This window comes from Aquarana catesbeiana, linkage group LG03 (assembly GCF_042186555.1).
Source record: "Aquarana catesbeiana isolate 2022-GZ linkage group LG03, ASM4218655v1, whole genome shotgun sequence".
NCBI classification, from domain to species: Eukaryota; Metazoa; Chordata; class Amphibia; order Anura; family Ranidae; genus Aquarana; species Aquarana catesbeiana.
In genome coordinates, this window is record NC_133326.1 from 121922411 (window position 1) to 121936014 (window position 13604).

Sequence of the window (13604 nt, forward strand, 5' to 3'; positions counted from 1 at the left end):
GATTCCAGGAATTAAATGCTGCATGAATCATCTGCTCTTACTCAAGATGGCCCTGGCCAGAAATGCTAGGGAGGAGTTTTTCAAAGTGATTTCTCAGCATGGGCTGCAAACTGCACCAGGCTGCACAAAAAGTAGTGCATATGCCAAACCAAACTGCATTGCACTTCAGTACCATGCGATCTGGTGCTTGCAAGCACACTGCGTTTTTGATCTGTCTTTGGGGTACCAATTATGATGCAATGACACCCACAGAAGATTGCAAAGGCAGTTAGTTTTGAATGCAGTGCAGGAAACGCAGACAGAACACACCTTTCTCGTACTGTGTTCTGGTTTGAACCTGTCCTTAAGCATTTTAATTAACAATCACGTTTACACTTACACCTTTAATTGATGCTCCTTCTTTTAGAGACATTTTTACTTTTCTATTCTGATTCCAAGAAAGTATGTAAAATCTGGTACCTGCAGCCAGTATAGTTGGGCTCGTAAACTTCTTTGGTGTGGTGATTGCTTGAATTCTACATGAATTCCAGATTGGAAACTTCTCCTTATCTTGCAATTCAATGGCGAACGCATTTCCATGGCACTGAAACTGACCTAAAGATGCATGAAAACTAGAAGTAAATTGATGAAAGGACAGCCTATGTGCTATGCTTTAATAACTTTAGACTCACCTCAATATAATTGTCAATTTTATTCCATCTGCTTTGCTCTCCTGTAAGATGTTTCTCATATGCTTGTTCAAATTGTAAGATATGTTTCTGGCTAAATGGCTTCCACTTCTGTTTTGGCATGTACTCCCAGATGATGCCTGAACTGCAAAAACAAAGCATGCATAAGCAGTAATTACTTTTTTCCCAATGCACTTTTTTTGCATCCTTTTTTTTTTTTTTTTTTTTTTTTACAGATTAAGTTGCTCTAAAATTATCACCATTTTTACAGCTTAAAAATAGAGGTATTCAGATTGTTTCCTACATTGAATTGCTGAAGTACATAAGGGCCTTGGTACTGATCAGTCGCTGTGTTCATTCATAACTGAATCACAGTAAACTGTTTACTATGTTTCAGTTGTGAATGAACAGAAGGAACTGGTTCCTCCTCTGTCTGAAAAGTGAGACATCAATGGTCTGGGGTTTAGACCCCTGAAATTTCATCTAAGCGTAGTGTGGGGGATGTGACAACAAGCCAGAAGGCTATAGTAATATCCTGGGGGGTCATCAGCCAAAAATGACAAGGGAAATAGAATGAAGAAAAAAGGGGCTTACCAAGATGACCATCCAAAAGTATAAAACTCACATTTTTGTTACACGATTAAAAATATCACAAAGTCATATAAAACATATCACAAAACACTTTATCCTTAAATGTCTAGGAGTATATTATTTACTTATCAAAACAACATGGTGGAATGGCTATACCGTCTTAGGCTGCAGGGAGACTTTGGGGAAAACAGCAGGGAGGAACCACAGAATCCAAGGAGAATTTTCAAAAACTGAGATACAGGTATATTATATTAGCTCCACAGAAGGTTTCCAATATCTTGAGCCAGTATAAAGACAAATACATTTATTTTCAAACAGGTTACAACATATACTAGGAGGTTTCTTTGCACCAGCTCTTCTTGCCATAAAAAATATATAAGTAGCATCTCAAAATAGAATCTCCACCATTAAATTCTGGAATCAGCACAAGTCTCATCATTCATCAATATGTTCCTACAAGCCAAGCACAGGTATGCATCATGACCACCTAAAATAAATGCCCAAGACGCCATTGCCAGTCCACCCTGTTGTTTTGATAAGTAAATAACATAAGCATTTTCCTGAGTGTAGTCCTGAGGAAGTGGACACTTTTACACTGAAGGCGTTTTTCAGGCGTTTTAGCGCAAAAATAACGCCTGGAAAAGACCTGAAAACTGCCACTCACTCCTCCCCAGTGTGAAAGCCTAAGTGCTTTCACACTGGGGCGGTGCGCTTGCGGGACAGGAAAAAAAGTCCTGCAAGCAGCATCTTTGGGGCTGTTTGGGAGTGCTGTATACCATCCCTGCCCATCGGAATGAATGGGCAGTGCTTCCGAATCGCCTAAAAAGCGTTTCGGAAGCGCAGCAACATGGGCAGTTTGAACCCTTTCTTCAGGCGCTAGTAGGGGTTAAAAGCGCCCCACTAGTGGCTGAAAAGCGACGCTAAAATGATGGTAAATCAATGCTAAAATGAGCGGAGCTTTACCACCAACGTGGCTGCAGCTACAGTGTGAAAGTAGCCTTATACTTTTGGATATTCACCCGGTGGTCATCATCAAAGGCCCCTTTTTCTTAATTCTATTTCCCTTGGAGTTACGCAATTCCATAGCGGTCAATCAATACCTTGCACCTAGAAGAAGCTACAGAGAAGAAGTTAGCTGGCGGAGATAGCATCACTAAAGCGGAGGTGAGTATTTGCAGACTTTATGTCCGCTTTAAGTTGTTTTCTTGTCATTACTGACATTTTTTTTTTTTGGGTAGAAACTTCCTACAAGTATTGAACAATTTTACCTTGTAATTCCTATGTACGAAATTTCTTGCTTGCTCTCATTATTGATAAGGGAAAGGCCCAAACTGTGGATGGAAATATTTATTTCTTGATCTGGCTGCTCCATTTCCTCAGCTTGACGTGCTTTGGTCACCAGAGCCACATCTTCTGTAAAAAGCAGTATCCTCTGGCGCCCATCGAGGAATGACACCCAGTGTATCTGAGTATCCTGGTTAAAAGCAAACTGACCACTTTCATCCTGAAAAGCAAACAGTAATTCTGAAAGGCATTATCAAGTACACTGTAACTAGTTTATATAACATACTAAACCACAAAGTGGACCTCCAGACAAAACTTTTATTTTTTTCCAGTTTTAGATAGTGGGGAAGAGTTAGATTCTCTGCCAAATTTCTACTGTTATTTATATCAGGGCTGGGAACAATCCCCTTCACTTTCTATCCTAGTAACCACACAGGAATTACAAAAAATCTGCCCAACAGGACACAGACAGCATCAAAAACCTGGCAGAGGATTGAACTTTCGCCCATTGTACTTATAACCAAAAAAAAAAAAGTTTTTATTTTTAATATAAAAGTATAAATAAAAAGTAAAACTTTTTTTTAATTTTGGAAAGAGTGAGGATGGATTAGAACACCTGAAGTAACCTATTGCATTCATGATTAAGGATGAGCTCAGGCGTGTTCGCAAGTCCACGCGCCCGTAGTGAGACATTTCCCAATCCGCGGCTGCACAGATCAGGAAATGTCTCACTGCCTGCGATTAGTGCTGCGGAGTGTCAGCTACCTGGCGGGCGCAGGCACAGGCACATGGACTTGCGAACACGCCTGAGCTCATCCTTATTCATGATAATGTCCTTGGACTGGTATAAGAAACTGCCCGCAGTTATTATCGCCTTGAAAACATATACACAACTTCACCTGATAATGTGCTCACCTTCACTGCTTATGACATATAAGCTAAAATAAAAAGGGGCGACTGCGGTGCTGACATAGGGATATAGGTCTATTGTTTGTTTTATACACATGTCTGGGGTGGGGGTCACTGAATTCTCATAGCGCCAGTCGGCTATTAATATTATATATCAGTGGATATAAAAAGTCTACACATTCCTGTTAAAATGTCAGGTTTCTGTGATTTAAAAAATTAAACAAAGATAAATCATTGCAGAACTTTTCCACCTTTAATGTGACCTATAAACTGTACAACAACTGTACAACAAACTGAAATCTTTTAGTGGGTGGGGAGTAAAAATAAAAAACTAAAATAATGTGGTTGCATAAAGCCCCATACACACGATAGGGCTTTGTACAAACTTTCCCTTGGATTTTTGTACAAAGGGCGTTGGCCAGAAGTTTGTCTTGCATACATACGACAGGACTTTTCCAGCCAACTTTCACCAAATCACGTGGTTTTTCAGCTCTTTACCACCACCCTTTGGTCAACTTCTGTATTGTTGTCTGATATTGTGTCAATCTCGCCACTTTTATTGGCGAGATTGACACCTTGCGAGCCGGGTTCACACTGGTGCGGGGATCCGACTTGGATCCCCGCCAATGCCAGGCACTGTATTTGGTATGAATCTTGAGGGGGAACTCCACGCCAAATTTTAAATAAAAAAACGGCATGGGTTCCCCTCCAGGGGCATACCAGGCCCTTAGATCTGGTATGGATTTTAAGGGGAACCCCCTACGCCGAAAAAACAGCGCGGGGGTCCCCCCAAAATCCATACCAGACCCTTATCCGAGCACGCAGCCCGGCTGGTCAGGAAAGGGGGTGGGGACGAGCGAGCGTCCCCCCTTCCTGAGCCATACCAGGCTGCATGCCCTCAACATGGGGGATGGGTGCTTTGGGGAGGGAGGGCCCTGCGGGCCAAAAGCACCTTGTCCCCATGTTGATTAGGACAAGGGCCTCTTCCCGACAACCATGGACGTTGGTTGTCGGGGTCTGCGGGCGAGGGGCTTATCGGAACCGGGAGCCCCCTTTAATAAGGTGGCCACCAGATCCCGGCCCCCCGCCCTATGTGAATGAGTATAGGGTACATCGTACCCCTACCCATTCACCTAGGGAAAAAAAAAAGTGTCAATAAATAAAACACACTACACAGGTTTTTAAAGTAATTTAGCTCCGGGGGTCTTCCGACTCCGGGGGTCTCTCTGGCGTCTTCTGCCAGGCTCCTCCGCTATCTTCTGCTCTTTTGCGATCGTCGTCTTCCCTCTTCTCTTCCAGAGATGTTGACACGACGCTCTCTCCGGCTGTAATGCTGTCTTTGCGCTCTGCTATGACTTATAGAGGTGGTGACTCCGCCCCCTATGACATCACAGTCCCGGAGCATGCTGGGACTGTGAGGTCATAAGGGGGCGTGGTCATGTCATCATATGCATTGCGCTGGAAACATTCTCGCGGCCGCGTACTGTAGTTGGTACAAAAGTCCGATGCTTTTGTGTACACACGATCGGACTTTGCTCCATCTGACTTTTGTTGCAGGAAAGTTTGTCCGTTCGCACAGCCAACAAAAGTCTGATGGAAACAGAAAAAGTTTGTCCGATGGAGCGTACACACGGTCGGATGTTGCTCCAAAACAGCTAATTTGCATGTTTTTTGTCAAAAAGTACGATCGTGTGTACGGGCCTTAAGTGTGCACACCCTCTTATAACTGGGGATGTAGCTGTGTTCAGAATTAAGCAATCACATTCAAACTCATGTTAAATAGAAGTCAGTACACACCTGCCATCAATTAATCACTTAAGGACCGAGCCTGTTTTTCAGACTCTGCGTTTACAAGTTAAACATCCAATGTATACATCCCTTGTAATAGAAAAAAGCATGACAGGTCCTCAAATATGAGATCTGGGGTCAAAAAGACCTCAGATCTCATATTTGGACTTAAATGCAATTAAAAAAAAAAAAAATTTTTGTCATTTGAAAAAATTACAAAAAAAAGGCCCTTTAAGAGATATGGGCGGAAGTGACGTTTTGACATCGCTTCCTCCCTGCTATGGTACAGAGACAGGTGGGGGCCATCCACCCAGCTAGGAAGAGGACCCGTCGGTAGTGGTGGAGGGCACGGGAGAGCGGGGGCCCCTCTCCCACCGCCGAGAACGGTGATCTCGCGGTGAATCCGCTGCAGAGACCACCATTGTCACAAACCGGACCGCCCACTGAATAGATGGATATCTCGGTTATGGCAGCAGCTGCTGCCGTTACCGCTATATCCATCTTTAAAGTGCCGACGTATATATACAGTGGGTGGTCCAGAAGTGTTAAAGTGCCCCTGATTAAGGGCCAGTTGACACTGGTGCAATGTCAAAGATCGGATGCCAATCGAACCACACTGCGGTGAAAATCATATACGATCTCTGTGTGATGCGATTTCAGCCATAAAAATCGTATGGCTGAATTTGCATCAAACTCGCACAGGACCCTTTTTTTTGTCCGAAGCAGAATCTGATCGCATGGGTCCATGCGATCCGATTCCTGTTCGAGTTTGCAGATCACACTGCGATATGCAAACTGATTTGGGGGTGTCATTAATTTTTACCTGATACTCCTAGCAGTTCGCATAGGGCAGTGTGAACTGCCGCCGGGAAACATGCGATGCGGGAACCCACAGTGGATTCACAGGGTTCTCGCATAACAGCAGTGTGAACCGGCCCTAACTCCAAATAAAGTTCAGCCTTTCTAGTAGGTTTTTCCTGACAATTTCTTAGTCGCATCCTTCTGCTAAAGCCATGGTTCGCAGAGAGATTCCAAAGCTTCAGAAGGATCTCATTGTTAAAAGGCATCGGTCAAGAGAAGGGTACAAAAGAATTTCCAAGGCATTAGATATACCATGGAACACAGTGAAGACAGTCATCATCAAGTGGAGAAAATATGGCACAACAGTGACATTACCAAGAATTGGACATCCCTCCAAAATTGATGAAAAGACAAGAGGAAAACTGGTCAGGGAGGTTGCCAAGAGGCCTACAGCAACATTAAAGGAGCTGCAGGAATATCTGGGCTGTGTGGTACATGTGACAATCTCCGGTATTCTTCATATGTCTAGGCTAAGGGGTGGAGTGGCAAGACGGAAGCCTTTTTTTTAACATAGAAAAACATCCAAGTCAGCCTAAATTTTGCAAAAACACATCTGAAGTCTCCCAAAACAGAAAGAAAGGTGCCACCAAGTGCAGAAAACTTTAATAGCCAAGGGGTTAAAACACTTACTATCAGTAAATGTAAACAGGCTCATCATATTATGTGAGTAATCCGGCATCTGTAGTCCCAACATGATCCAATCCGTAGTGGGGTGTCTGGGGTCCCAGCTGTCCCAGCAGGGAGGAAGCAGCCGCGCTGTGTATAATCTAGTCTACACAGGAGAATCGTTCTACACAGCGCGGCTGCTTCCTCCCTGGTCCTTTCCCCACGGCTTCCCTCTGCTGGACAGCTGGGACCCCAGACACCCCGCTACGGATTGGATCATGTTGGGACTACAGATGCTGGATTCCTCACATAATATGAAGAGCCTGTTTACTGAATTTTTTAAACCCTTGGCTAATAAAAGTTGCAAAGTTTTCTGCACTTAGGAGGCGCCTTTCTTTCTGTTTTACCTTTTTAGAGTTTTTGCTTTACTTTTGGAGTGCTGCCCTAGTGATTGGAATCAACATCTATAAGTCTGATTTACATGAACTGTTTTCCTTGGGAACACTTCCTCTGGTTTTTGCTGTTATCCAGAAGCGCCCTTCTTTTAATCTTATCCAAAGTCTCCCAAAAGCATGTGGGAAAATGTGTCCTGATCTGATGAAACCAAGGTTGAACTTTTTGGCCAGGATTCCAAAAGATATGTATGGCGCAAAAACACTGCACATCACCAAAAGAACACCATACCACCATACCCACAGTGATGCATTGTGGTGGCAGCATCATGCTTTGGGGCTGTTTCTTTTCAGCTGGAACAGGGGCCTTAGTCAAGGTATAAGGAATTATGAACAGTTCCAAATACCAGTCAATATTGGCACAAAACCTTCAGGCTTCTGCTAGAAAGCTGAACATGAAGAAGAACTTCATCTTTCAGCATGACAGCGATCCAAAACATACATCCAACTCAAGAAAGGAATGGCTTCACCAGAAGAAGATTAAAGTGTTGGAATGGCCCAGCCAGAGCCCTGACCCGAATCCGATTGGCAATCTGTGGTGTGATCTGAAGAGGGCTGTGCACCAGAGATGCTATCGCAATCTGACAGATCTGGAGTGTTTTTGCAAAGAAGAGTGGCCAAATATTGCCAAGTCAAGATGTGCCATGCTGATGGACTCATACCCAAAAAGTGCTGTAATAAAATCAAAAGGTGCTTCAACAAAGTATTAGTTTAGGGGGATGCACATTTATGCAACAATATTAATTAATTCTTTTGTTTTTACTTCCCTCTACCTAAAATATTTCAGTTTGTTGTTCAACTGAGTTGTATAGTTTATAGGTAACATCAAAGGTGGAAAAAGTTACATCACAGAAACCTGACATTTTAACAGCGGTGTGTAGACTTTATATACCGTGTGTGTGTATATATATATATATTTATTCATTTAGTTGGTTCGGTAAATTATGAGTCTTGTTTGGATTTTGACCAAATTATTGGAGAAAAGTTCAAAGCTTGTTTTGTATATAGTACTTATTTTGGCTTTGGAGTCTAGGTTTTATTTCTTCTCATTCTTTTCAGGGTTTGTGTCTCCTTCGAGCGCTTAGTGGTAACAGGGGGGAAACTTCCAACGGGGACACTAGTTCTGGTGACAATTAGAGATTCTCCTGCAGTGAAGGTATTAACTTCCTGTTTTGGCTTTCGGAATGGAAGTACTCCATTAGGCTTGATTCACATCTACATGCATGTTGCTTTTGAGCGTTTCTGCAGTGCTTTTTGCGGTGCTTACCGCGTTTTTGAACATGTGTTTTTGCCGCGTTTTGCGTTTTTTTTGCAGTGGTTTTTTTTTATACTGTATACAGTGTTAAAAAAAAAATGAAAGGAAAAAAAAAACGCAAAACGTGGCAAAAACGCGGTACTTATGTTTTTGGATGCTGGTCCATTGAATTGTATTACATGCAAAACGCTGCATTTTGCATGAAAAAAAAAGTCCCCGACCCTTTCCAAAAACGCAGAGGCACAAAAATGCATTGATGTGAACATGTTCCATAGGAACCCATGTTAAAAAATTCCCATGCATTTCTGCAAAATGCAAAATGCATCAAAAAACGCATTAGTGTGAATAGAGCCTTAGTCTCACTAAGGGGAAAAAAAAACAAAAAAAAAAACAGACAGGGGTTATAACGCTCTCTTACTCCAAAATGGGAAAAAAAAATGTACTGCCTTCAATTCTCCTTTAAGTTGTAGGTTAACACATTATATGAACAGGGAAACAACAATGAAAACCTACAGTACAAATGGCAACTGCCCCAACCTATAACTGGCCTTAACAGTAAGGAGCACATAGAAGGGCAACGCATGTCAAACAAAAGCAAAGAAAAATTCCCAGCTCAACTTACCAACCAGCCTGTAACAAATCGAATTGTCCTGTCTAACCGTTCACGTTAAAAACAGGGGTTTAGTTTGCATACATTTGCAATTACATGCGTAAGCTGCAGAGGCTGCGACATGGCGGCGAGGGCTCCCTCCAGACAAACCCGTCAATCTATCCATTACTACATTTGTGCTTCTACTATGGAGGCTCTCAATTTATAGCGTTAGGACTGCAGATATACTGGGGTGCCTTGTCGCGGTCTCTGTAGCTTACGCATGTATTTGCAAATGTGTGCAACCAAAACCCCTGTTTTTATTGTGAACTGTTAGACAGGATAATTCAGTTTGTTGGAGGCTGGCAAGTTGAGGTGGGAATTTTTCTTTGCTTTTGTTTAATAAGGAAAACCAGCAGAAGTTTTACGCTTTCCCCACTGATTTTAAAACTAAAAAAAAAATGTTTATTCTGGACTTCCACTTTAATTTGAAGTACCTTTACATAAAAAAACTGGACTGGAAAGGATGTGATCTTTAACCACTTGCTGCCCGCCATATAGCAATATGACGTCGGCAAAGTGGTTGCGATATCCTGACCGGACGTCATATGATGTCTCCAGGATATCAAGCTGCTGTGCGCATCACAGCGATCGTTGTTGCGGTGTGTCAGTCTGACACACCGCAACTCCGATCTAGGTAAATAGTCTCTGACAGACGCGAGTAGAGGAGAGCCGATCGGCTGCTCCTCTGACAGGGGGGTCTACGCTGATTATCACCGCAGCCCCCCGAGGATGCCCACACTGGACCACCAGGGACGCTACCACTAGTCACCACCAGGTATGCCACCCTAGACCATGAGGGATGCCAATCAGTGCCCACAATGGATGCCAATCAGTGCCCAAAATGGGCATCACTGATTGGCAGGCATTATTGTTTGGCACTGATTGGCATCCATCAGTACTATACATTAGTGTACATCAGTGCCACCTATCAGTGTGCATCCATGCTGCCTATCAGTGCTCATCCGTGCCGCCTTTCAGTGCCCATCAGTGCCACCTATGTGTACCCATCAGTGCTGCATATTAGTGCCACCTATCAGTGCCGCATATTAGTGCCCATCATCAGTGCCACCTCATTGGTGCCACCTCATCAGTGCAGCCCCATCAGTAAAGAAGAAAACTTAACAAAGTTTTGTAACAAACAAAAAAAAACATTTTTTTTTTTCAACATTTCCGGTCTTCTTTTTTTATTTGTTTAGAAGAAAATTAAAATCCCAGAGGTGATCAAAATACCACCAAAAGAAAGCTCTATTTGTGGGAACAAAATGATAAAAATTTAGTTTGGGTACAGTGTAGCATGACCGCGCAATTGTCATTCAAAGTGCGACAGCGCTGAAAGCTGAAAATTAGTCTGGGCAGGAAGGTGTATAAGTGCCCTGTATTGAAGTGGTTAAACAGAAATCCTAGCTAGAGGGTTGAGAAGGAAGCCCCTTTAGTTTGCACTCCTTCATGTTTGCCCATTACAGCCCAGAGTAGAAAGCTACATGTTGGGGCTTACTTAGGGCCAAGAACCTGTTAATGCCAGGATGCTAAGCAAGTTTACTTTACAGTGAGAGGAAGGGGAAAAGGTCACATGGTCCATACCCAGGAGTATAGGGAATTGTCAGTTTTAGACTCCAGTTGGCAAACAAGACAATAGGAGAGTGTGGGGAAGATAAGCAAGAGTAGCTCAGTAGGTGGGCTATAAACATAACCTGTTACTTTGTCCTGAACATGCAAAGTGATAGATTTACTTTAAGTAAACCATAATGAATAATATGCCATTTTAATGATTCAGTCACAAACTATACAGACTATTTTGTGTCTTCGTAGGTCTATCAGAATAGCTATAGATTTTTACAAACAAAAGGATGGTAGCAATGTACTAGGTTTTTCACAGCAACTGTGTTGCTTCTGGGTGAGTTTACAGAATTCACATAAAGCTGCTAACCTTTAATAAGTCTAACTCGCCCTTGGTATGGCTGTATGTCCACGTCAGCTTTTTTGTTCCTGTTGGATCTTCCCAAGCAAACAATCTTGCTTCCCCAGGGCAAAGCTCCTTCTCCTCTTCTGTACCACTGCATTGATAATACAATCTTAACATTTTTTTTTAACAGAAAATTTTTTTATTGAACAAATCAGCACTACATTACAAGAATTTAGTACAGTCATTGTGGTGAGAATAAAGACAGTAAAATTTACCCTTAAACAATAAACAATAGCCATTATTTATCAGATATTTCAGATGTGCAAACATCAGAAGTTTCACTCAACCATACCTCTCAAGGCTCAAATCATCATACATTTTTAGATAGTATAAAGTGAGTGGCTCACTATTCAACCAAACCTGGTAGGGACAGAGGAAAGGGAGGGGGGGGAGTGGGGGGGGGGGGAGAGGGAAGGAGGGGAGAGGAAGAAAGGAAGAGGGGGGGGGGGGGGAGGAGAAGGAATGGGATGAAAGGAAATGGGCATAAGAAAAATAGACGTGAGATGTAGGATGTCCTCCACTATGTTTCACGTCCTGTTCATGGGGTAGGGGGTTCAGGGTCTCCGGAGGCATCGACCCAGGACGACCAGATTTTATCAAACTTCACCGGGCATTGCCTACTTTCATACGTTAATCTATACAGAGGGAGCACCTTATTCACAGACCTTATCCACGAGGCCAGGGTAGGAGGCTCTACCATTTTCCACTGCAATAGAATTTCCCGTCTAGCATAGTATAATGCGAAGGTTAGACACAATTTGCTATATCTATCAGCCACAACATCTTCCAGATGACTGAGCAATAGTATTTGGGGATCCACCTGCAGGTCTGATCCTATGACATTACTCAGTGTGGATGCCACTGCCGACCAAAAGAGTCGGAGACTGGGACAAGACCAGACCATATGCCAGAAAGTACCCACTTCCTGTCTGCATCTCTGACAATTGGGATCTCTCTGAGGGTAAATGCGCGCCAACCTCTGTGGGGTAAAATATGCCCTGTGTAGGAACTTGAATTGTATGAACCTATCCTTTGCAGCGATCATGGAAGGAATGTAGGATATTAAACACTCCTTCCATTCTTCCTCATCTAATGAGGGAATATCAACCCTCCACTTTTCCCAGGTTTTAGTTAGTTTGGCATCGTATTCCACTGTCAGGTATAGGTATAGTGTGAAGAGGGGCTTCCCCATCACGCTGGAAGTCAAGAGCCTTTCAATAGAGTCTGGTTCCAGAATAAGGGGGGCAGGGAACTGAGCCTCACAGGCATGCTTCAGCTGCCAGTATCTGAACTGGAAGGAGGCCGGAATAGCAAAGGATTGTCTAAGGGCTTGGAAAGTCATGAGCCTGCCATTCTTGACTATATGCTTTAATGTAAGAATTCCCTTTTTTGCCCAGAGAGAGGGGTCCGGTAAAGTGTAAAAATGGGGTAGCATAGGGTTGCCCCACAGGGGCATGTGAGGTGAAATGTAATTGGGCTTTCCATATATTTTCCTAGCCTCCTGCCAAACCCTTACAGTGGTTCGCATCGGGGTCGTCATGGACAAACTAGCCCTGAGACCCCACAATCTTAACATTTAAGATAAAAACAGCAGCAATTGTATTTTAACAGGACTGAAATTACTTTAATAGCCTACCTCTGGCCATATTTCAGCTTAGCCCGAGGTGTATGGTTCATGATCAGAGCAGGAGCAGCGCCTTCATAGTAATCTGAGAATCTAATCACTATTGAGTGATCGGATATGCTGATATCTACCATAAGTCCTGTATTCTGTAAATAAGGGCAAGCCATTGTTAACATGAGTAATAAAGTAACTGAAATACACAAGGACATTTTTATTTAGAATAAAAAAGACCTCAACTCACCATTTTCTCCAGGCTGAGCAGTGTGCCATTGTCCTGCTTATTTAAAAAGAAAGGCTTGGATACTGTCTCACAGCCAACGACTCTGACACACATCTTTCCAGAGATATTTTCTGGCCAGAATGGTATACACTGGAAAACAGAATAAAAGTACTGGTGTTGCATTTACTATTCATAAACTGAAGGGTTATTTAGTAAAAATTTATGGAAATAAGTGTCTGAACTGGTGTTCAGAAATTCTAAACCTATAGTAAAAGGATGTCTACTGGGTGCATTATAAATTCATAAATTAGACCTAGAATTAGAATCACTATACCTCAGATGACCCAATGTAATGCCACTTGAATTCTGGCAAAGAACCATCAGCTTCAATTTCCCCCACCTCGAGCTCCAGTGTGCAGTTGTTCACAAGAGTATAGAATGGTGTCATAGTAACAATCCTTGTTAGGTTAAAGCTACTCATTTTAATGTTCACTCCAACCTTAACATTAAGAAACACAAAATACATTGTAAGGAAAGCATATTTAATGATTTACTCAATACAATTTTCACTCCATGCACTAAAAATAAAAATTCAGGCCACAACCAACAAATGTTAGCAGCATAACATCTTACACACAGCCTTCTCAAAGTCAGTCCTCTTTATCAAGATATAATATTCCATGCACTTATAAGCACACATCATATAGCCTTATTTCTAGTAAAACTTTTTT

At 42.6% G+C, this 13604-nt stretch overlaps 1 protein-coding gene across 1 annotated transcript in view; it reads right to left on the reverse strand.

The window, feature by feature from the left end:
* VPS13C (vacuolar protein sorting 13 homolog C) overlaps positions 1–13604 on the reverse strand; it is a 548274-nt gene that overhangs the window by 104273 nt on the left and 430397 nt on the right. Inside the window, exons 65-71 of the mRNA XM_073619118.1 lie at positions 13208–13372; positions 12895–13023; positions 12666–12799; positions 10994–11120; positions 2528–2763; positions 672–813; positions 460–594 (exon numbers count right to left, since the gene is read on the reverse strand). Of these exons, the coding sequence (XP_073475219.1) occupies positions 460–594; positions 672–813; positions 2528–2763; positions 10994–11120; positions 12666–12799; positions 12895–13023; positions 13208–13372 (1068 nt within the window). The remainder of the gene's footprint in view (positions 1–459; positions 595–671; positions 814–2527; positions 2764–10993; positions 11121–12665; positions 12800–12894; positions 13024–13207; positions 13373–13604) is intronic.